Here is a 22349-nt window from a genome sequence, read left to right as displayed (position 1 = left end):
GAACTTTCATAATGACAAATGCTCAATATTCAGATTATTCCTTTTTGATGGAAGAAGAAAGGATGACATCTTTGCAGCTGGTGCACCCTGGGATTGAAAGGTTGTGATTTTAAGTGCAATGCCAAATTAGATACTGATATATATAGCTCAAGTGTATGCGACCTTAAAAAACATTGAGCATGTATCTCCTTCAAGTTGTTACTCATTTTCTCTGATGGAAGGCATAAATGAGAAGCTTGAGAGAATGGAGGAAAATCATTTATTCTCTTTGAATGACCCTTGGAGTTTCACTCTGCATATACCGGTATACCGGGTATATCCATACACCAGTGTGGTTCAAGAGGCATTCATTTGGGCGTATTAACATGCATGTACCGATGGATCGTCAGTACATCTCTACAGAGTTTTGTTGGACAGTATTTACATGCCCCCTCCCGATGCAAATACATGATAAACATAGGCGACTACTGTATTTCTTTACACTTAGTAGGTTTCAAGTGTGTTTTGAATCTTGCCTCATACCGTATGTGAAGATGCTTCTGGATTTCTTTAATTACAACTGAACACAGTACTTGTAAATGTTTATCAATTTTCTCATGATTACTGCAAGGGAACTATTGCAATTACTTAACACATCAGTCTGTTTTACTTTTACCTTATCCTGCACTGAACCACCAAAAACAAGGGTGTAACTGTACCGGTACGTCCAATCAATGTGCATACGGCTAAACACTACAGTTACTGTACGTTGCACATTTGGCCAGGTGGTATATTTTAGTATGCAAATTCAACTCTTGGTTTCTTAGAGACAGTGTACTGGTATTTGTTATTATGCTAATAAGTATCCATGGCTCAATCAAACTAAAATCTCCAAACATACATTATCATCCTCATCATTAATTGAAAACTTGTTTCAGATCTTTAATTTTGAAAATACATACTGCACAAGAATAATTGCCATGGACAATTTGATATGATACAAAAATAACATGAACTAAATTCCCTATTACAAGTTTCCTATATGTTTTCTCCTGTCTTCTGTACAGCACCAGATTATGATGCCCCTTTCTTCCTTGACTGCTGTGGTCTGACAAGACGAGTGCTCCGAGACTTGAAGGAGGACTTTGGCTTTGTCGTTGGTCCATGGAATCAGGCCTACCAATATGACACGTTGCCAATCACCATAGAAAAAGAAGAAGACATGAAGCCCGGTGACTTGGTCTTCATATCAGCAGTATTTTTCAATCCAAAAGGTGAGAAATCCAACACTCTACTCATTTATATGGATGCTGTGTCTTCCAGGCTCTAAATCTTATCAGTGGCTGCCAATTACGGCCGTATATTCTTCAACCTCAGTGAATTTCCCCTATTTTTTGTCTGTAAATTATCAGCTTGGTTTTGTGTGTCAGTTTATTCAGGATTCTCAGGGAAGGTAGATGTGGGTGTAGATTGTGATCAGTTTGTGTCACTATTGAGGCCTGGTTGTCTTTTCAATGATGAGCTATTGTCAGGTCCAATTTGTTTGACATTATCTTGTGAGTTGTACTCTGTGAGTCCTGATAAATGTGACCAGATTGTCTCTCAAAATCAATGCACTTAGAAAACCTCCGTATACAAGGGTATTTGCAAGCTTGTCAAAGCAAAAAATACAAGCTATCGGTACAATTGTGAGCACTGCCTCTGAATACTAAAATCACACATTTCTTACTAAATGGCTACTTAGCAATAACTTTTGATAATACTTTCACAATTTTATAGAATTTTTGTCTTGAATATCTGCAGGTTCTCGTTCTACTCGCCAAAGTATACTGAAACACCTATTTTGCTTGTCCGCTCATGTACCGGTATGTGTATACCGGTACATGAAAAATGCCCTGTTAATATCATCAACATTTGAACTCTAGTCTGTACCAGAATTCACTTGTCAACAGTAACGATGCAGTCTGTACAGTACATGTACAGGCTGGTTTGACAAGCTCAATACCGTACCTCAACATGCTTCACGGAGTAGAATAAGAAACTGTAATTGACAACAAAATCAGAGAAAAAAAATCATCCAATTTACAGCTGTATAAAGTTGTACAAACATTTATCCCTGTCACAAGCAATAGAAAAAATAGAAAGGCAGATATTTATGTTCAAGAATTTGACATCATCTTATGGCTGCATGCACTATCTGAACTCCTGCCAAGAAAATAAAATTGAGAAAATGCAGATGAATAATGTATGTTTGCTTTTTCCAGCTGACTCTAAACAAAATTTAACACAGAAACAAGTGATGACAGAGACTTTAATTTTCTCAGTACATTGCAAATCTGTCTGCATGATTCAGTCTACGTGGGCAGGCTTGTAATCCTGAGAAGAGATAATTTCCTTTTTCAATACTTTTGTTGGATAATATATTGACTGCCGGCTCTTAGTTTATTAAAACATGTTGAAACAATTGTGTGGCATTTGTGAACACAGCCTTGAAGCAAAGGGCCAGCTCTTTAATTTACTGTACCATATGTGTACACAAAATTATGAGTCAAGACAAAAATTCATTGATCAACAATATTGAATATAGGGTACATCTAAAGGTTTGTTTACAAGTTGAGTACTGGGTATTTCAACACGTGTTTGTGGGAAATAGACCAAGAAATTAGAGTCTTTACATAAACAGAATAGATGCAGCCATAGATACAGCTGTACTGGCTAAGTACTGGTGATTAAACATTATGTATGGTACATCTTGTGGATTTTTCATATAATCTATCGATCCTCGTTCACTCATTCATCCATTCATTTATTCATTCTTTCTTTCCTACACTCATTCATTTATTTTGTTTATTCATTCACTCATTTATTCATTAATTAAATAGGAAATTTCCATTCATTCATTTTTGCGCACCATTTTTGAAAAATGTCTAAAACTGATTTCATAAATCTGCATTGGTAGTGACATACCATTTTTTGCGTCATCAATTTGTCTGCTAGTCAAACCGAAAGCCCCCTAGATCTAGGTTTTCTCAGCATTTTGTAGTCTGACAAAAACTCAAACGTTACACACATTTGTATAGGAGATTTAGCATTGTAAATCTTCACTATAGGAGGCTTAGCGTTGTAAATCTTCAATTCCAGACAAGACATAAGCACTAGCATTCTCTCCACTTCTATCTTCTATTTGACCTAAGGGTGTGCTATCATTTCTCAGTACCTGCCTGTTGCAGAGCCTAAGTGTGGACATCAATCATATTTTGACAAAACATGTGCATTTCAATATGACACTATACCCTGGGCTACATATACATCAGAAATACATTATGCAGACAAGTTCTATTACTTGTCAGAGCTGTCTATACTTTTCTATGGACCGTTTTAATACCTCTTTAAGCTGTCAGTTTCAAGTGGTAATACAGTAATGTATTACAGAAATTAAGTTTTTCATGACCACAGCTTACAGACATATGATGTTAACAACATATTATACTACGAGTATGAAAAGCCTTACATCAATCAATGTTCAATTTTGACATATTTTATTCCTAGTTTTACAAATTTGTGAACAGCCTTGCTTGAATGTCGCACCTCAAACTGAGCCATAATTCCATGTTTGTAATTCAGATGTTTAATTAGTTTCTTTGGTTCCCATGCAGTTCTTTCACAAAGAGTAGTGGCGATAACGTGTTTGATAAGGAAAAATTCAAAACTGTGCAGTGTATACATTTATACATATAGTGTGACATTAAACAGTCTTCTTTGTCAAATTCTACGCACTCTTTAAATTCTCAGACAACCAAAATGATAAAATGTTTGTATATGCTACAATGATCTGCTGTGCTGGTAAACCATCTAACCACTGTATCCTCTATTTTGTAGTCAACCAAAATGATAAATGTTTGTATATGCTACAATGATCTGCTGTGCTGGTAAACCATCTAACCACTGTATCCTCTATTTTGTAGTCAATCACATCTCCACAGCTCAACAAATATAACCCCTCAATATATAAACAATTGTTTACAATATCAGCAAAGCATAAATGAAAAAAAATCAAAAATTGTTTATTGTTGTCACAGAGATCACATTGCAAAGTATAAAAAATTCATATTTTAATTCTGACTTGAATTTGTCACCAGATTGCTTAAGAAAGTAATAATTTCAAACAGTAGCTTTCTTATTTACAAGAAACTTTAAACCCATGATTCTTTTACCAGCAACTTTATTGAGTTGCAATAAGATGATGAATCGTGCCACGGTACATGTCAACTCCAAGAAATATTGCTATGGAGATTTTCTAGGATTCATATTGTCAACGACTCCTTCTGAAAGCCTTGTAAATTACAAATTTCCATTTTGAAATTGTTTAACATTGTCATTTTCAATTATTTAAAGGTATATTTGACTCATTAATCAAAACGACTTTGATGGATTTGTGTAATAGATTATATTTGTCATTAAGTTCTTCCATTTTTGTATATGTACAGCTCGCAAACAGCGTCACAATATGGTTCACGTTGAGATCTGGGCAGGAGATGACATAAAGACAGTGGGTGCAAGATGGCAGAAGGGGCATGTACAAGTGTTTGATTCCTACAAATTTGTATCCAAGAGCTACCATAGTATGGTATATCACTTCAAATCCATCGATACCTGGCTGCAAGGCATCTGCAAAAGGTAAAAGTCCTCAACAATGCAACTTCTCAACTCATTGTTCACTTTTGCTTTACTATACTGCGTTGGCTGTCAGAAATCTGAAAATAGGTCTTTACAATTTCAGCTTCCTTTTTCATTGCAATTCAGCGTTTTTCTCTTAGACATCCCTGTTGGCCGGGGCTTCCATTGTACTTTATTTCATCATCTGTGCACCAAGTCACACTTCTTGATTTTGTTGTTGACAGAATGCAGTATAGTTGCTAAACTTTACAAGGTTATATATGTGTGTATGCAATTTGGTCAGTAGGTGCTTGTACATGTAGATTCTGCGCGACTGACACCTTTGAAAAGATAATATACTGGTTAAATGTATTAATGTTGCTCTCAGTTTGTTTTAATAAACAAAATACAAATAAATACAGCCTGTGCAGGTATGTATGGCATAATGGTTAATACGTGGATATAAACTTTGATAAGGTATTCATTAGATTTTAATTTAAAAAACTAATTAATAGTAGCTTCTTGAAAGTAAAAGAAATCAAGTCAGCTTGTTATGGAGGTACCTTTAAGTGGTATTCACATAATAAAATGGCTTTGAAATTCCCAGATACGAAAACCTTCCCTACCAATGGTACATGTCTTAGCTCTGTCAATTCTCACTTAGAAGTTTAGTATTACAATCGCAAAATATTTATCATAACATAGAATGATCAAAATGTGATGCGTTCATGCATTTTTTTGCCCACTCCAGTTACTGCCCGGAGCATCCATGGCGCAAGTCCAAATATGAACCTGGAAAGAAGTCAGTTTTTGCTCTGGAGGATTCAGACATAGAGGAAGACGAAGCGGCAGAAGATTTTGATGATGGGGATTACGTGGGAGATAACGCCACAGAGTATTGTCATGACAACAAGGAGGACATCTCAGGGAACTCCAGAACTTTCTTATCAGGTGAAGTAAGAAGTGATGCAGGTGACTTGATTGACATGACGACACAGAGTCATGAAGGGGATGTTGTAAATGAAGTTTTAATGCATGAGCAAAATAACGAGGTGCCGGGAGTCCTCTCCACGTCTGAAGATGACACAGGCAAACACAATAAAAGGACTGGAGACAGCGTTGAGGAGGACGCTGTGTGCATCAATGAGACCGAAGACGATGACAATTCCTTCAGTGACAACTGCTCAATCTGCGAGATGGGCACCAGCGATGATGAAGATAGGGACGTTGATTGTTGCTGCGGCAACGGCGGCGAGGATGAATACGTCATTGATAGTTACTATGGTGAGATAGAGGATGAGAGTGAAGATGATGATGAACCGTGTGACGGGGACGACAAACAAACAAGTAAAGGGTCTTCAATAGGCGGCAGGGGTTAGTATATTGCATCTTATTCAGTTTGCAAACCATGCTGAGATATTTTACACGAAATTTTTTGTTTGGGATATTCTTTTGCCTTTTTCACATTATCACATCCACATTTTTCAATCTGTAAAATCTGAACTTTAAGCAGAACTCTGCGTAGATTTTGCACCCACCTGGAGATGCTGAAACAATAGAGAGAGACATGCCTGACAGACAGATAGATATGAATAGCAAAAGCACTGATGCAATAAACGTATTTTCCACATCACTCACTGATAGCAATACAGAAATTTATTTTTGATGCAGCTATTAATGCTGAAAAGTTGAGGAGGAAAACAAAAGATTAATGCTCCGATGATTCCTGCCCTTATCATAAATGACAAAAGTGGATAAATAAGCTCACTCACAGACAATCACAAATTGCACTTCTTATCATCCTGTGTCAAGTTCTTATCAAAGCCGAGTTGAAGTTTCCATTACAAGTTTACAGATAAGTCCTCTCACAAGGGAATTGCAAACAGGCTTTGTCTTAAGTGTGAGGAGATAACCACATTAGCGTATAATGTGTCAGGGGAGAGTTTTTTGGATGCTCAAATTTTCAACATACTTTTCTGATCAGCTGTTTGAGCGAAGTCATTTTGAAGACTGTAGGGTTTTCACTCTCTCTCTTTGAGCCATAGAATGTGACTGTGGCAGCCATTTTATATTTTCAAAAATTTGAAAATTTTAGGTATAAAATGTTCCTCTTGTCTCAAATCTTTTCACTTTGATTTCTGTTTTTTATACTAGAGGGCGTGGTTGACAATGAGTTAAAGTCACCTTGTAGAAAGTTTTGGCAAAACTTTAAAACGTCCTGTTTTGAGGCGTGTGACTTGTCCCATACTTTAAACCATATCATCAGTTGTTTTGTGTCGACGCACAAGTTCAAGTTGTTCAAAATTTTCCATTATTGACACTGCAGAGTCACTTGCATGTAATGAAAGTTTCAATGGCTTGATGTGGTCAGAAAACTATAGTTAGTAGTAGTGTGAGCATGTTGGCTCTGAAGATACTGTATGCCTGTGCAGGATTTTCTTAGTCTTTTAGTTATGCCTCTGCAATGGCAGTCAATACGGTATACCTTTTCAATCTACCAAACTGTTCAGCAAATCGTTTGCTTTGAAAGAGAAAGACTGTGCAATATTTGGCAAATTGTAAAAAACTTGCCATGACATCGAAAAGTGGAGAACATTTTTACCCTGGTAGGGAAAATATTTTTGTAAAGTATTGTATTTCATGGCATGCGTCATAGGTGGACTAAGGATGTTGGAAACATCTTTTTAGAAAGATGCAATATTCTTCTTGTGAAAGGATATCATCCTTGGTGATGATTGACAACATCATCTTTACAAAAGAGAAAATTGTCATTACTACTTAGATGAAGTCATTAGTCCAGAAACTACAGGTGCAATTTCATAAATAATCCCTCATCGGAGAACCAGATTAGTGAGAGATCTAGACAGACAACCCTCTCTGAAGCAAATTTCAGGGTTTTTTTGGCGAGAGAAAGAATAAAAATTATAAAAATAAGGGGAAGCTGAGATGATGCGTGCGTTTGGAAAGGAAATGAAGACCGTCGGGATGGAATTGACAGATTTGCTCAAAGCTGATTGATGACTGCGGCTTTGAGTCGTGATTCTCTGTGTAATTCATTATTGTGTGAAGAGATTATAATCAACTATGGGATTACAGAAAAGTTTAATAAAAGGAACAGCCTGACGTCCGTATCCTGCAACTACTAAATGAAGCCGTGGTTTCTTTTTGCTTTCTGCAGCCATTTGGGAACTGATTCCATCGGTGTTATTTCTCACTTTTCCTTAACACCAGGGTCTGGTTTCTGATGCATATCACATTTGCATATAATTTCACCACCACAAAATATTTACACAATGTTGGACTTCTGTTGTAGGGAAAATGAATTTTCTTCGAAAAGGTGAATATTCCGTGAATACTTAATTAAGACTGTGGAGACATGTCTAACATGATTGACTACAGAGAGGGCTGTTTTTATCTCTTAATTCTTCATGAACAGTAATTCACAGTGAACAGCTCAAGATAATTTGTGTAAATTCTTTTCCCTGTTGATTTAAGAGACAGACAACCATTTAAAGAGATTTTGCTCAAACTCCAATCATTTTTGTCACAAATGTGGCCAGACCACATCCAGTTAGTGCCACGATGAGCTTACAAAAACCAATGCTAACTCTATATCAAATTATTTTTGTACATGTTTCTTTCATTATTTTTCCCATATAACAGTGAATTTGAAAGATAGTAATAAATGCTCAACGTGTTTTTTTTCGCAAAGAGGACTATTGTTTCCCCCTCCCCATCCCCCCTGCAAAGGTCAAAAGCTCAAAGACACAATTTGGAGGACGCTTCAAAACTTGCTTTCTCCTGAAAAATTCTCACTTCTAATTTCCTCACAAAGAGAATAGTACTCTCTTGTCTCCTCCAGTAACTGTCCAAATCAAATTTCCCGGAGCAAACTTCACTCACCTTGTTACGACCAAATCAAATTTCCTCCGAGGCACGTCCTCGCTTACATCTTCAGGAAATAGAATCTTCATCCCATGTCTCACTTGGCAAAACGGAAGTCAGAATTCCTGTGTTACGGTAGACTTAAGTAGCTATTTCAGTCTTAGCCTTGCATGCTCAGTCTTTGTCGCATATTGCTTTCTTGATAGCCAGGAGATAGATGCTATGTCATGGCTAATTAGTGCGACATTTTTATGTAAAATTGTACTTTTTAAACTGAACGCTACAATTAGATCTAATACAGAGATAATTACGTCCAATCTAGACCTGAGCACCTTATTATTGACACAAAAAGAATTTAACTCAAGTGAAGAAACCAAAACAAGCTGATAATGATTGAATTACTTATGGAAAATAAAAGTGACCTATGAATAGTTTTTTCTTGAGTCTTTGAGCTGCCGTATATACCTAAATGTACCGAAAAATAGTGGCAAAATTTGATATAAATATCATTGAACACTAGTACAAATTAATACCAGTAGACAGACTTCACATTACTGCCAATGATACAGATTTATCTTTGTGTTCAATTTATGTTGATACATGATAACATTTTTCGGAGCTTGTGATTGTAAATTTTCTGATTAGTGTACCTGTCCAGACAAACTACATAATGTCTGCCTTGTTTATCATTTGTAATCATATTTAATCTGATAATCTCCAAACATCATTTCTCAGTATTCTCTGAATAGTAGCACCCTATGAATGGCTCTCAATAGTGAAAATACGCTACTTCCAAGATGCTTTCTCATAAACACAAGCTGGTCTCCTGAGAGACAATCTAATGAATGGCTGAATTGAAAACTCCCAGCTCTTCTTGTACAAATAAAGCTAATAAAAACACCTTATTCAACCGTTGAATATGTTTAGAAAAACTAATGTTGCAAAGGCATCATCAAATAAACCTTTTTTGCTGTATTTTTTTTGATATTGTGAATGAAAATTTGATTAGGACATACAGACATACCGCTTTGAGTGAAAGAGGATATTTGTTTTGCAGTGACTATATCCTCTGACAGAACAATAGACTTGATTGTGTGTGTGAAATTAAATCTTGGAATTAGGTTCAGCTACTAGTAATTCCATTCAGGATTGTGTATTTTCAGCTTGTTAAAGCAATAATTAGAAAACTTGATGAGGAATTTGATTGCAAGAAATTGTGATTACAAGAAAGCTATAAGGGTTGTGGAAACGCACTGACAAATTGTACAGCCACTGATGAAACAAACATCTATTCATCTACTGTTTTTTTGGTGTACCTCTTTGAAAATGAAATGTAGGAACTGGAGAGAGACAATTTCTTGAACAGCTAAAACCAAAGGTTAGTACAGAGACAGCAATAAACCATGATGATGTCATCATAAACTTAGATTTGTTGGAAATATTGATATTGTACAGTGTTTAATATGAGTACCTGGAGGAATTTTAAAGATCAAAAATGATGCCTGTCTTTTTACATTCTTTTTACATGAATGTAACATTTGTTGTAATAGAATACGTGAAACGTGGAATTTGAATGGGCAGTCGTAAAAACAAATTACAGGATAACTGAGTATAGAAATAAGTTGATTTTGACACTTTTCTATAGACATTTTTGTTTGAACTGCTATCACATAATTTCGCTTTGCTTGTTTGAAATGAACTATACAATAGCCAGTGAGTATCATCTATTTTCCAGCAGATCCACTGATTTTAGATCAGTAGAAACAGCAGAATATGATAAACAATTTTTGAAGTTTTAATAATATCCTACATGAAATTTGCACAAGTGGACAAAGCGAAATATATTGCAAAATGTGTGTCATATATGACAACATTGTTAATCTTCACAACATATCAGGGGAAAGGGAATTACTTTGTGTTTGTCTTAATTGTTAAATCAGGATTAAAAATTGCAAGCTCATTTGATATAGTTTTTGATATGATGAAAGAAAATCACCCTTAGGCCAAGAGCATCTTGATATTAGGAGAAAATAAATCAGAGATATTTCTAGAGATGCACCTTATGCCTATGTTCCGTTACAGGGTATTGTAAAACACCAAATGTTAATAGAAGGTGTCATTTGAAAATGTACCTGTAGTCTTATTTTGTTTGTCCTGCTATGACAGTGGATCTGTACATCCACTTGGTAATCGTGTGTATTGAAAGTGACACAGATGGACATGAGAAGTTGATGATCTTCCTCTATTGTTATTGAAAAATAAATCTGCTTTCAATATTACCGTGGCAACTCCTTCCATGCCATGCTGTCAAGTGAAGTGAGATGGTTGGGGCTTGAGAAATTGATTAAAATGAGGTCTTTTGTGAAAAAGTTTTGTGAAAATGGGACGTTGAAATGATGTGAAATGTTGAAAATGAGTTTGCGTAGTACGTGTCGGTTGTCTGTTACAGAGCATTGAAAAGCTGTAAGACTTTGACAGGAATCATCTGGGCCGCGTATTCAAATTGTGATGTACGGCTATTATTGAACTGGGCTGTTTTTGATAGGCTACGTCAAGCTGCATTGGGGCTTGCACAAAATGCATACAGGCGCAGACATCAATAAACCACTCAGAGTGATAAGAAGGGGACTTGACAGTTTTCACATTGGAAATGTCAAAAGTTAGCCGAACACGCTAATGCGCAAATCTAATTTGGCACGTGGTGAAATTCTGCCTGGTGTCACATGCTATATGTTTACAAAGGCAGCGGCTTAGCCTGACACCGCTTGTGTCTTATCAAGTGGTTTTCCACAAAAGTGCCAGGATATTGCCCTGGGGGAAAGTGAATTTCGAAATGTGTATCCTTATAATTGGTAGAATTAAAATAAAATTACTGGTAATTTTCATGGTGAAATTACTGGCTCGACTTGATCACTTCAAATCTTAACCACGAATACCATACTACCGGTACATGTATGATATTGTTGATAATATACCGGTAGCTACGTATTCTTATTCTTTAAAGTCAAATTTTTCTCTTACAAAAAATGCAACTCTTATTCAAAATTCATTTGTTTCCAAAACATCAGTACTTCATAGTCTTCATGTATCTTTTTCTTTCACAATATTGAAACCACTGTGTTCTGAAAAAGATTGATAAAGATTCACCTCAGTAGCTTACGTAAATATCATTATTTGTATGCTCCTAATGAACACATATCAGATGGACTACCTTAAATTCCAAGAAAGTAAAAAGCATGTTATCTTCACAGACTGCTGGATAACACTCGTGAAGTCCCTAATGAAATCAACTGTACTTTTTAATGTTATTACATGCATTGTCGTCTTGGATACCATAATTCTGTCAATTTCCGTATTGTATTTGCATATCATTAGGTATAGTTTGCAAAAAAATACTAATGGGAAGATGACAGAAACCAGTTGAATTGAAACCTTAGTGTCCACACTTGAAGTGAGATATTTGACAGGTCATTGTTGTGGATTTGAAGTACCAATTATCATTAACTGTTAATATTTTGTTTGCAATTACACACTGATAATTGCTCAATCCCACAGCTCAATCCACTTGTACAGAGGATGGTAAATGTGATACACTTGATGCTCTTCAACACACTTAAAATATGAAAGTCAAAAATTTTTAAAGAGCACATTGCCATTCTAGAAAGTTGATGAGATATGTTCCAAAGCTGCAAAATAAAATACAATTTGTAAAGTGAAGTTATATGATTGATATAATTGAAATTGAAGAAAAAGGAATTTTCTCATCAATTCATGTTTTTAAACATTTTGGTTTTTACAAATTTGCATTTTGAAACTGTAAATTTGCATAATATTATAAGTGATCACAGATTATGTATCAATTGAACTTGTTAACTTGCAGAGTGTATCCAACCTCCTGTGTTGTCTAGGTTTTCTATGCCTGCTGTAATGACACGTATCAATATACTATATAGTATCAGAAATACCCATATCAGTTTCTGTATATTTCTGTTAAATTTTTGATACTTATAGCTGAAAACTTCCCCCACAATGTTTCTTTCTCAACTCAGCATCAGTCTTATCATTGGCCAGCATTTTATCATTGGCCAGCCTTTTTTCATCGGCCAGCATTTTAACTCGACAACACAGAGCAGTATCTTTGATAGATGCAAATAGCATTTTTTCCTGAGACATGTCAGTTGCAATGCTGTCTTGACAGCAAGATTTATGGTGCAATAATCATTGGAAAATTCACATCTCTTAATGCCCAGATTTTTATCAAATTTAAAATGGCTTCCCTCAGAGCCAGCTGTATTTGAAGAGGACAGATTGTTCATGTACAAGGGTTTTACTCTAATCTTTCTTAAGGGTATACCCCATCCTACTTCTCTGATGAAACCATAAACTTTGTATCGTATATATCAAGGGCAAATACGTCAGTTCTTTTCCAGTTTAAACTTTTGTTTTGTTTTTGTTTTGTTGATGTTCTGTATGTAACCCAAAGCTAATCATCTTGAGAGTTAGTTGACTGTGAACATCATTTCCACTCGCAGAGATCAAAACCATGTCACAGATGACGATGGTTACTGCAGAAGCAAGAGTGACATGGTAGTGAGAAAAATTTGTGTTTTATCACTACATTTACCAGACTGTTTCACTTATCCTACATTCTTTCAACGTTTATTTGTAGTTGTCAGAGGAGAATTTGCATTACCCTGGTAGTGCATTTTTTATACAATTTTAATTTCCTCAGTAGAAATACTGTAATTTTCCACTACTGTAACAGTGGATTGACAGAATAGAAGATATGTAAATGACCGCATACATAATGAAAGACTCTGATTACCTAGAACTGCTGGTTTTGGTTGGGTTACAATACAAAAAGTGCTGTTCTCACAGTCACATCTATGCTGGAGTTTGACACCACTGTCCTTCAATCACAGCCTTGTCACTCTTTCCACTGGGTCAAGCAAGATACCTTTTTAAATCCACTGGGTTTCAATGTACACTCCTGGAAATTCCTTGAAATTCCTTGAATTTTAAAGCCTCCTGGAAAGCTGTTGAAAAGTTCTTGGAAATGAAATTGAATCCTGGAAAGTCCTTGAAACATTGATAATCCACCCACAGTTTTCAGAAATATAACAAGATTATCAATCACGATATCGTAAAAATGTCTAAAATGTTTTGCATTAATGATACCGGTACCTGGAAAATGGTATTTAGGACCTCGAAAAGTCCTTGAAAATTGCTGAAAAAGTCCTTGAATATTTGATAAATGACTTTTGAGTGTATGGACCCTGAAGCCATTAAAAAATTCTTTTTAGAATTTTCTAATGGTGCAAAGTTAATCATCAGAACATTGTTAAGAATATGTAAACTGCTTCTCATTATGTAGCGTATCAAAGCAAATAAGATCACTTCCTTAATCTTTTACATTTATTTATTCATTTATTGAAAGCTCCTACTTGTAAGAATATGAAACCTTTCTGTAATCCTGTAATCTCATACTGAGAGACAAAGTCAGATATGTTTACAATTAATGTAAAAGGTTTCCATCAAATGTACAAAATGTCGAATATATTTTCTTGATAAATGGATTCATTAATGGAATGTGTATCAAAGAACATTGTTTGAATATGCAAATTAACCTCTAGTTATTCTCAGAGAAGAATATCTATGGGCCTAAAATCCTGCACGATTTAAAATTACAGACATAAAACTTTTTTGATTTTCAACAGAAATATACCTTATGATATGCAGTAAAATCTATTCATGAATCAGCACTAACAATCTTTGCATGTCATGATCTATTTCTATCCAAAATGGAAGCTGTATCCTATCGGAGTGTTTAGCTCCATAAAGCTCTATTTCTGTGTTCTCAAGTGTAATGTATGACGCAGAGCAGTTGACACATATGATTCAATTTATCAAATATTGTAAGAAGACATAATGCAAGCTTATAAGTATCATTTGAAATATGTTTTGTACATTGTATGACATAGTAATATTCCCACATCAGGGAAGGCAAAGAGCCTGCTAATGAAATGTCAGAATTATTGATTATTTCATTAGGAGGCTTGGAAGGTCAGCCAAGTTTCCATTAGTGACCTTTGAGTCATTAAAGTATAGGATAAAGCCCGAGTACGAGGGCTCTTCTGGTATATAAAGTCCAAGCCAACGATAAAATGTCGAGGCCGCAGGCCGAGACATTTTATCGTAGGGTTGGACTTTATATACCAGAAGAGCCCGAGGACGAGGGTTTTATCCGACTTAAAAAACTATCGCCCCTAACTGATATATTTTCGTTTTCAATGTGTTTACGTCAACCGTCCCTTTGTCAATGTAACATGTTTGGGATATGAATTAAAACTTTTATTTGTTAAATAGCCTTCCAATGTAATGGAACATCCTATAAATGCCCTAGGGCACATACATAAATGCCCTAGGGCACAGCAGATTTTGGTTGCAGCTGGTTTCCGCTGTGTTACCAAATTTGAATATTAAAACGTACCAGATGTCTATAGAATATGACATGTTCACTTTTGATTGGACAGTACTTTACTACGGCGCTGTCATTCGTTTCTGGAATTTGGTGACCAAGGCTTTATGAGTAAATAAAACACCCTGAATTGAGCACTCTGATTGGTCAATCAACAGTAGATAGATTTTAAGTTGCTGCATAAGACACACTTTATGATGAAGGACTGTAACATTGGGAACGGTTAATGCAGACTACATGCTTTTTACCCCTAAATAAATGAGTAGAAATCATACTGTGAGTGTGAAAGAAGAAAAGCCATGTTGAATGTCATCTACAGTTCTCTGTGTGGTTGATGCTTTATCAAATCGGCTTGCATTGATTGGTTGGTTTTAATAATCATTTGCAGTGCCAAGGTGACTGTGTAAATTATATATATATATATATATATATATATATATATATATATATATATATATATATATATATATATATATATATATATATATATATATATATATATATATAATATTCACATACACTGTATGTGTATATATGTATATTATATATATATATATATATATATATATATATATATATATATATATATATATACACACACTCACACACACTTTATGTATTTATGCATACAAGTATATAATACACATGTAAGAGAAGGATGCATAGACAGTTAGATATAGATAGACAGATATATAATATAGATACCCATAGATACAGCTGTAGATAAATAAAGAGCGAGAACTGACATTAGCTTATTCATACATAAACTATTTCTTCATTGTTACCAGTAATCATGTCATTTCCTATTTATCCACACTATGTGTTCAAGTTTAGCCAGTGGTCTGTATGCCTTTCACAACATACATGTATAAAGACACTGTACCAATCTGATAATATAAGCAAGACTGACCTCTCAGATTTCAAAATAGTCCAAAAACGTACCCTAAGAGTCCAAAAATGTTGTCGTAAGAGAATTACACACATCACTGTCAAGAACATACAGGAATTCCTGGTTTGGTTATCCAAAAGAAATTTGTCAATTCTGTTTTGTGAGCTTTTGATAAATCATTCTTGACAACAGATGTAATAAACAAGGTCTGTATGTAAACTCCTCAAAATATTTTCCAGAAAGTTGCTCATCTATTCCGACCATGGACATCTTTTCAGAAATGATGTCAGCTTACGTCTGATCAGCTTGACATCTCTTATGAGATTACAGCCAATTAGGCGAAGCATTTAGCCAACTGTGCTTTTCCATTCCACGCATTGGTTTGACTCAAGTTTCACTAAACTGTGTAGACAACTGCCTCGGGGAAAAACTTACTGTGCATTGAGTCATGTCTCTCTGTCTGCATTCATTGCTATGGAAACTTAGAATGTGCCTTTTGTACATGCAAACATGTTAAGTGTTGTTCTGTTTTGGCCATGCTATTAAGACACATGCCTCTCAGTGTATGTGAACCCTACAAAAATGGAAGGTCACCTCTAATAGTGTACCCTATGCTATCTAAGTTACAATGGAACATGTAACTGCAGAATAGTGGACCCTTCCTCTTGGATCAATCAGCTTTTCTAAGGCGTCTTATAGAGTAATTGTATTGAAATGTACTCCCTAGAATAATTATAAATAGTGATATGGCTGATTATTGACCCAGTATTCTCCAGTTCTTTCTACATTATGGTACACCATCTTGTTCTAACTATTGCTCTTACTGTATGTTGAAAATTGTGAGTTTTCTAAAATCGTCCAAAACTGTTTTCTACTTTTCGCAGGAGGTGAAAGGGGTTCTTCCAACTCCACTTCCAACAACAACTCGGGGCAAGGGAACCGAACACCAGGCGGGAATCGGTCATCCAGTGGAGGAGACCAAAACGAACAACCGAACAATCAGAACAGTACAGTGAAAAGTGGCAAAAGCAAAGAGTCCGGGCCAGCCTTCTACATCGGTGGTGGCAACGGAGTGTCTCTGTAAGTGTCATCTGAAATTATCAGATCAAAAGTGTGACAGATTTAACTTTGATCAATCGTATCATGACAATTTAAAATATTTGAGACTAACAGTATTTACACAGAACAAGCACAGACACTATCATGTACACAGCAATATGCCTAGAGTGACAAGACGAGTACATTATGTAAATTACACATGTTGAGACTCAAACATGATCTACCACATGGAGAGTGACCCATATTAGTATATACTAACAAACACAAAAACATACTAGGTTAATGACAGAAAGACACGGATATTAATTAACCCTTTGAGTGCCAAAGTCAATTTTTGTCGCCTTTATAAAATGTACCCCAGTCAAATTTTTTTCAGATTTTTGCCAAAATTTTGATGAAAAGCTGTAGCCAATGAAATGTGAAACCCGTTTGGCCCAAAAATTATCAAAAAAATTACTTAAAAATTCATAAATACTGGTAAAATGTTGCACTAAAATTTTGGCGGGAAAAATTACAACACTTAAAGGGTGACATCATTGATGTTATTTTCTGGCATACACATCCAATGACAGTGTGGATTGACACCAAGTTAGACAATAGTTGCACAGCAAGCTGTGCATAGTCAAAGTGACTTCACACCTCACAACATTATAAACTACTGCATAACAGAGTTACTATATCTCACAAGATCTGTGACATACATGATTCAAGATGTGAAATAATTCAGCCTTGTGAACAGATATTTTGAGATTTGAAAAGTCTCTCAAGACATGCCCAAAAATGTTATTTCGGCAAATATTATATCTGTATCCTTTTCCTACAATGAATATTTTATCACTGGAAAAAGCAAAGATATTTTCATTATGGAAGCAAACAGCCAGATTGTATGCTTCTTGAACTGTTTCTGTATACCAAGGCTTGCATTCCCTGTGTTATGTGGTCTGAAAATGTTTTTATGAGCAAAAATGAAAGTGAATTTTGGTATGTAGAATGTTCACACACACACAAAATGTTTTTCTCTGCCATTAATCTGAAATGAAGATGAAAAATAACAATAAACAGAAACAATACCAAAATGCAAGGAAAAAAACCAATACCAATAGTTGTACGATTCACGGGAAACACACTTGGCTGGTGAAATCATGTATGTCACAGAACACACTTGTTTTTTGATATTCATGTTCTATGATAGTGTTCTAACAAGACAAAGGGTTGTCTAAAGTATTACAATGCCCCATGTTAACATTTCATAACAAAACATTCACCATCCCATTTCTGCTGTCACACAAGTTTCAAAACCCCATGAAAAATAATCCACTGATAAATCAATCAGTCAATATCATTACCGATACATTCACATTCATTTCCAATACCATTTCATCAGCTTGCCATCACTGTATTTCCTCTGCACCGCTCCCCCTCTCTACCCCAGCTTTGCTGTTTTCTTTCTCCTTGGAAATGAGATAACTACCGGTAATATTGTTGCCAAGTCAACGATGCTCTATCTTTTGAGGCATATCATTGCTACATAGGAAGCCTAGATTTGTAAAACCCACCATTTTATCAGCAAATTGCTCACTGGCTTCAAGCAATAAATATTTGATGCAAAATTGTATTTCACTTAAATATCTACAATTGCAATCTTATTCAATCACATTTCCCTTTTTTGAAATTGATACACATCCTAAATCCTGTCTTAGCAGTTGAAAATACACGTTGTAGAGTATACTTTCACTAGTGATGTTACCTGTTATCTTGCCAAATTACAAAAATGCCATTTACGAATTGCTGTACTGTTCTAACAAACGCACTACATGAAAAGGCAGTGTTCAAATATTTAATAATCCAATTTAGAAACAGAGATTGAATCGTAGAATCAACTAATCTTGGAGAAGTAAAGTGCCATATAATATCCTGTTTAAATACTAAGTATGGTGCAAATATCAAGGAAAAATCTCTGCGTTGAAAGAGATTTTTTTTTTCTTTTTTCTTCCATTAGCAAACAAATTATTCATTTAACAATGTTTGGAGAGTATTTCTGTAACACAAAGCAACAAATGAAATTCTATAAACAGAAGATATCTCTCCTTTTAATGAAATTATAATTGATAAATTGATAAGTCAAACTTCTCAAAAATATGCAGATTTTGCATAAAATGTCGTTTTGTGAAAATATTGAGCAAATCTGAATATGTATGAATGGCTTTACTCAAGGTGACTGTAAGGTCTATATTCTAATAATTTATATCCATGAAATGTCAGATTGTTTGTTTGTCCTGGTATTAAAGTTAGTTATCTCATTTCCTATTAATGTTCATTGTCTGCTCAATCTTGAATTCCTCCTTGTCCAGTGTGTGCTGATATGCTTTGATTCTTGTCTTGCTCATGTCCCTGGATGCAGTGTTACGTTAACAACCGATAACTGAATAAACAAAAAACTCATCTAATCTGTGTGTCAAATTTTAACATATCCTGATTTATCCAGGAGCCATTTGTAACAGTATTTGAATGGAAATCTTTCTGTTTTGACGTTTCATATATTGAACAATGATGTGTAGTTCTGCATATAATCTTCTGCAAGCAGTCTTTCTTATCAAAAGAATCAGTCCCGCCTGTGTACCGTACTGTTACAAAAAGTGTGAAATATCTTAATCTTAGCAATTATCCAGGGGAAAAAATCACATTTCGCAAACTTTTGTCTGTCAAATATTAGTACCAAATAATATGGACATGCAATCAGTTGAATTGGAATTTCGAAACACACCACCTCAGAAATTGTTGGAGTCTTTGTAATTTCCAGTGACATTAAGATATACAGTCATTTCATTTTACTAATCATGAAACATGTCACAATTAATTCTGTGTGTCATTAATTTATATTACTTTATTATGCTTTTGTAGCCGCAGGGATTTTCCATTTAATGGAAAAATAGGATCGTCAAATTATACATGTTTTTAGCTCGGTTGGAGGTTGGATCAGTTTGGCCCCGTAATAACCCAGATACAATCAGAATGTCAAGGTCATCAAAGCGACAGAAAAAGCAGGCCATAGTCAGGAGAAAGTCAGATGTTTCAAATAAACAAATGAAATTTTCAAAATGAACACATTTTTGAAAACTCTGTAAGTTTTATGTCAATTTGTTGATGTTCACACAATCACTGCATGAAATTGAAATGTAAAATGTCAGTTGCGTAATGTCACGTGCCTATTCTTTCATAGCCTATCATTGTTTTCTCCCTTTTTTCTTTTTTTTCTCCTGCTGTGTCTTTTCCACTCAATAGAGTTGAAGAGCCTCTCTTAGCTAAAGGCTGGAAGCGCATTTATGACAGATACAGTCATGGCTACAAGCTGAAATGGGTGGAGCTTAAAAGTCACATCAACTTTTCCACTTTCAAAGAAGGTATGTCCCAGTGTGCATGCCAAGAAGCGTGTTGCTTTCCCTACCACCTCCCCATTCCCCCCCAAAAAAAAAAAATTTGCATACATCCGTTCCGCAATACCGTCCCCTATCACTGTCACAAAATCGCAAGACCAAATTTGAAATAAAACCCTTTCTCTTACAGAAGCATATTCTCATTAACCCCCCTACTATCTACTAATGGTGAATTCCATTACAACCGGCAGCCAATGACTGACACTCATTGATTGTTTGTCTTTATCAGAGTTGAAACGCCATTATTGGCTCGGGGATGGCGTAGGATACGAGATAAGGCTAGCGACGACTTCAAACTGAAATGGGTGGAACTCAAATGCAACATAAACTACCAGTCATTCCGTGAAGGTTGGTTTTCCCGATAAGGATATCTTCCGGGATGTGCACCAGATATTCCCCGGGATGTGCACCTTATCTCATCTGATATTACATTAATTTGGTATAATTATGCTCCATAACTGCACCCTATCATTGGCACTCTTCTCTTTCATACTCAAGTCTTGTAGAATAGTTTCATCTTCCCAAAATCCTCACAACTTCCCCATCTTCCGTAGTTATCATTCAGTTGTAACTCCCAGCAAAGCTTAATCAGTTGCTTTATCAGCCAAGAAGTGAAAAAAATAATTTGAAGAAGGGTACATCAGACCTGAATTTCTTAAGTTACAAAGTTTATGCTCATCTCAACCAGTTGTCACCATGACAACAAAGCATATTAATTAAGTAATTAGTTGATACATTTATATATTTTATTATTGTCAGTATTTTCCTGTTCATGAGTGTTTGTATACAAGGATGCAAGAATGATGGAAAATAAATAACGTCATACAAGATTGGAACCATTCTGTTGGTAATTTGCATCCCAGACAAGTTTCAACATTACTCATGTCTTGACGCTAGCCATAAACTACTTTGAAATTGCTTTTCAAAGCATTAAACGCAGAGTCACGACATGTTCTTTCATTCCCCCTTTGTGACCATTTCTTAGCGGTGAAAAATATTTGTTTTGAAAAAATTGCGTGGGAAGCAGACAATGGAGATACCGATTAAAAGTAAACTCCTGAAGGGCATTTTGTCTTTCACTTCAAGAAAAAGATCGAGGTCTTTGTTCTGTGTTTGTTCCCATGGATACAACTATTCCCCGGGAAAAATGAATGACTTTATAATTAGAGATTGTGTTTTGCTTGCAAAGGCTACAAATAAATTTATGATGACATCACTTGCCCATGGTACATTCCAAATGGGAAGTTATCAAAAAAAGTACCATTCTAGTCATGTAAACCGATCGCACAAATTTTCAGAACTTTTATAGGAGCATTTTATTTTTTCCAGTGACTGTCCTTATTTTCACAGGAAATACTCATTTGATGGTAATGACACAAAAATGATGAAAATCCCCTTTGATTTATGTTGTGTTCCTCTCAGGGATACTGTCGTAATCAATTGTGTTTGGGATGAAAAGGAAAATCCTTTCCAGCTAGCTGACATTTATTTTGTGTGAAGTCACTGATTCATTCACGATTTGATGACGGGGCTTACGGGATGAGTCAGACCGTAAATTACTCCAATCACACAATGGTAATATTTGGTTGATTTTCTTTTTTTATGTTCGTGCAATTGCCGCGGAGGATGCCATCCTGGGGCCATTTATGATTGACAGCGACGGCTTTCATGATCTGCCAGTCGCCGGCGATGGAGGCCAAATGATGGCTTTTCTAATTTCAGTCACAAAACATACTGACTCTGGCAATCTCAATATTTGATATTACTGTTAGCGGTCAGATCAGCGGGGAATGCAAGCTACCAACAGGGACAACTCCACAAAGAGGAAAATTTAATTGTAGATGTCATTCTGTCGGCTATGCTTGCCGCAGTGTTTGCAGGATTCATCAAATTTGCATATTAATGAAATAGCTGCTTCACATTCACCCGCAAGCTTTCATCTGTTTTTATAACTTTGACCATAAAAGGT

At 35.4% G+C, this 22349-nt stretch overlaps 1 protein-coding gene across 1 annotated transcript in view; it reads left to right on the top strand.

Moving 5' to 3' along the window:
* The first annotated feature begins 365 nt into the window (after positions 1–365).
* Positions 366–22349, top strand: part of LOC139137822 (protein polyglycylase TTLL10-like) — a 34364-nt gene continuing 12380 nt past the window's right edge. The window contains exons 1-6 of the mRNA XM_070706088.1: positions 366–384; positions 1047–1253; positions 4467–4656; positions 5387–6009; positions 16772–16967; positions 20229–20347. Coding sequence (XP_070562189.1) covers positions 366–384; positions 1047–1253; positions 4467–4656; positions 5387–6009; positions 16772–16967; positions 20229–20347 — 1354 coding nt within the window. The remainder of the gene's footprint in view (positions 385–1046; positions 1254–4466; positions 4657–5386; positions 6010–16771; positions 16968–20228; positions 20348–22349) is intronic.

This window comes from Ptychodera flava, chromosome 7, assembly GCF_041260155.1.
Source record: "Ptychodera flava strain L36383 chromosome 7, AS_Pfla_20210202, whole genome shotgun sequence".
Classification (NCBI taxonomy): domain Eukaryota; kingdom Metazoa; phylum Hemichordata; class Enteropneusta; family Ptychoderidae; genus Ptychodera; species Ptychodera flava.
Note: the sequence above shows the minus strand (reverse complement) of the source record. Positions and strands in the feature narration are given on the sequence as shown.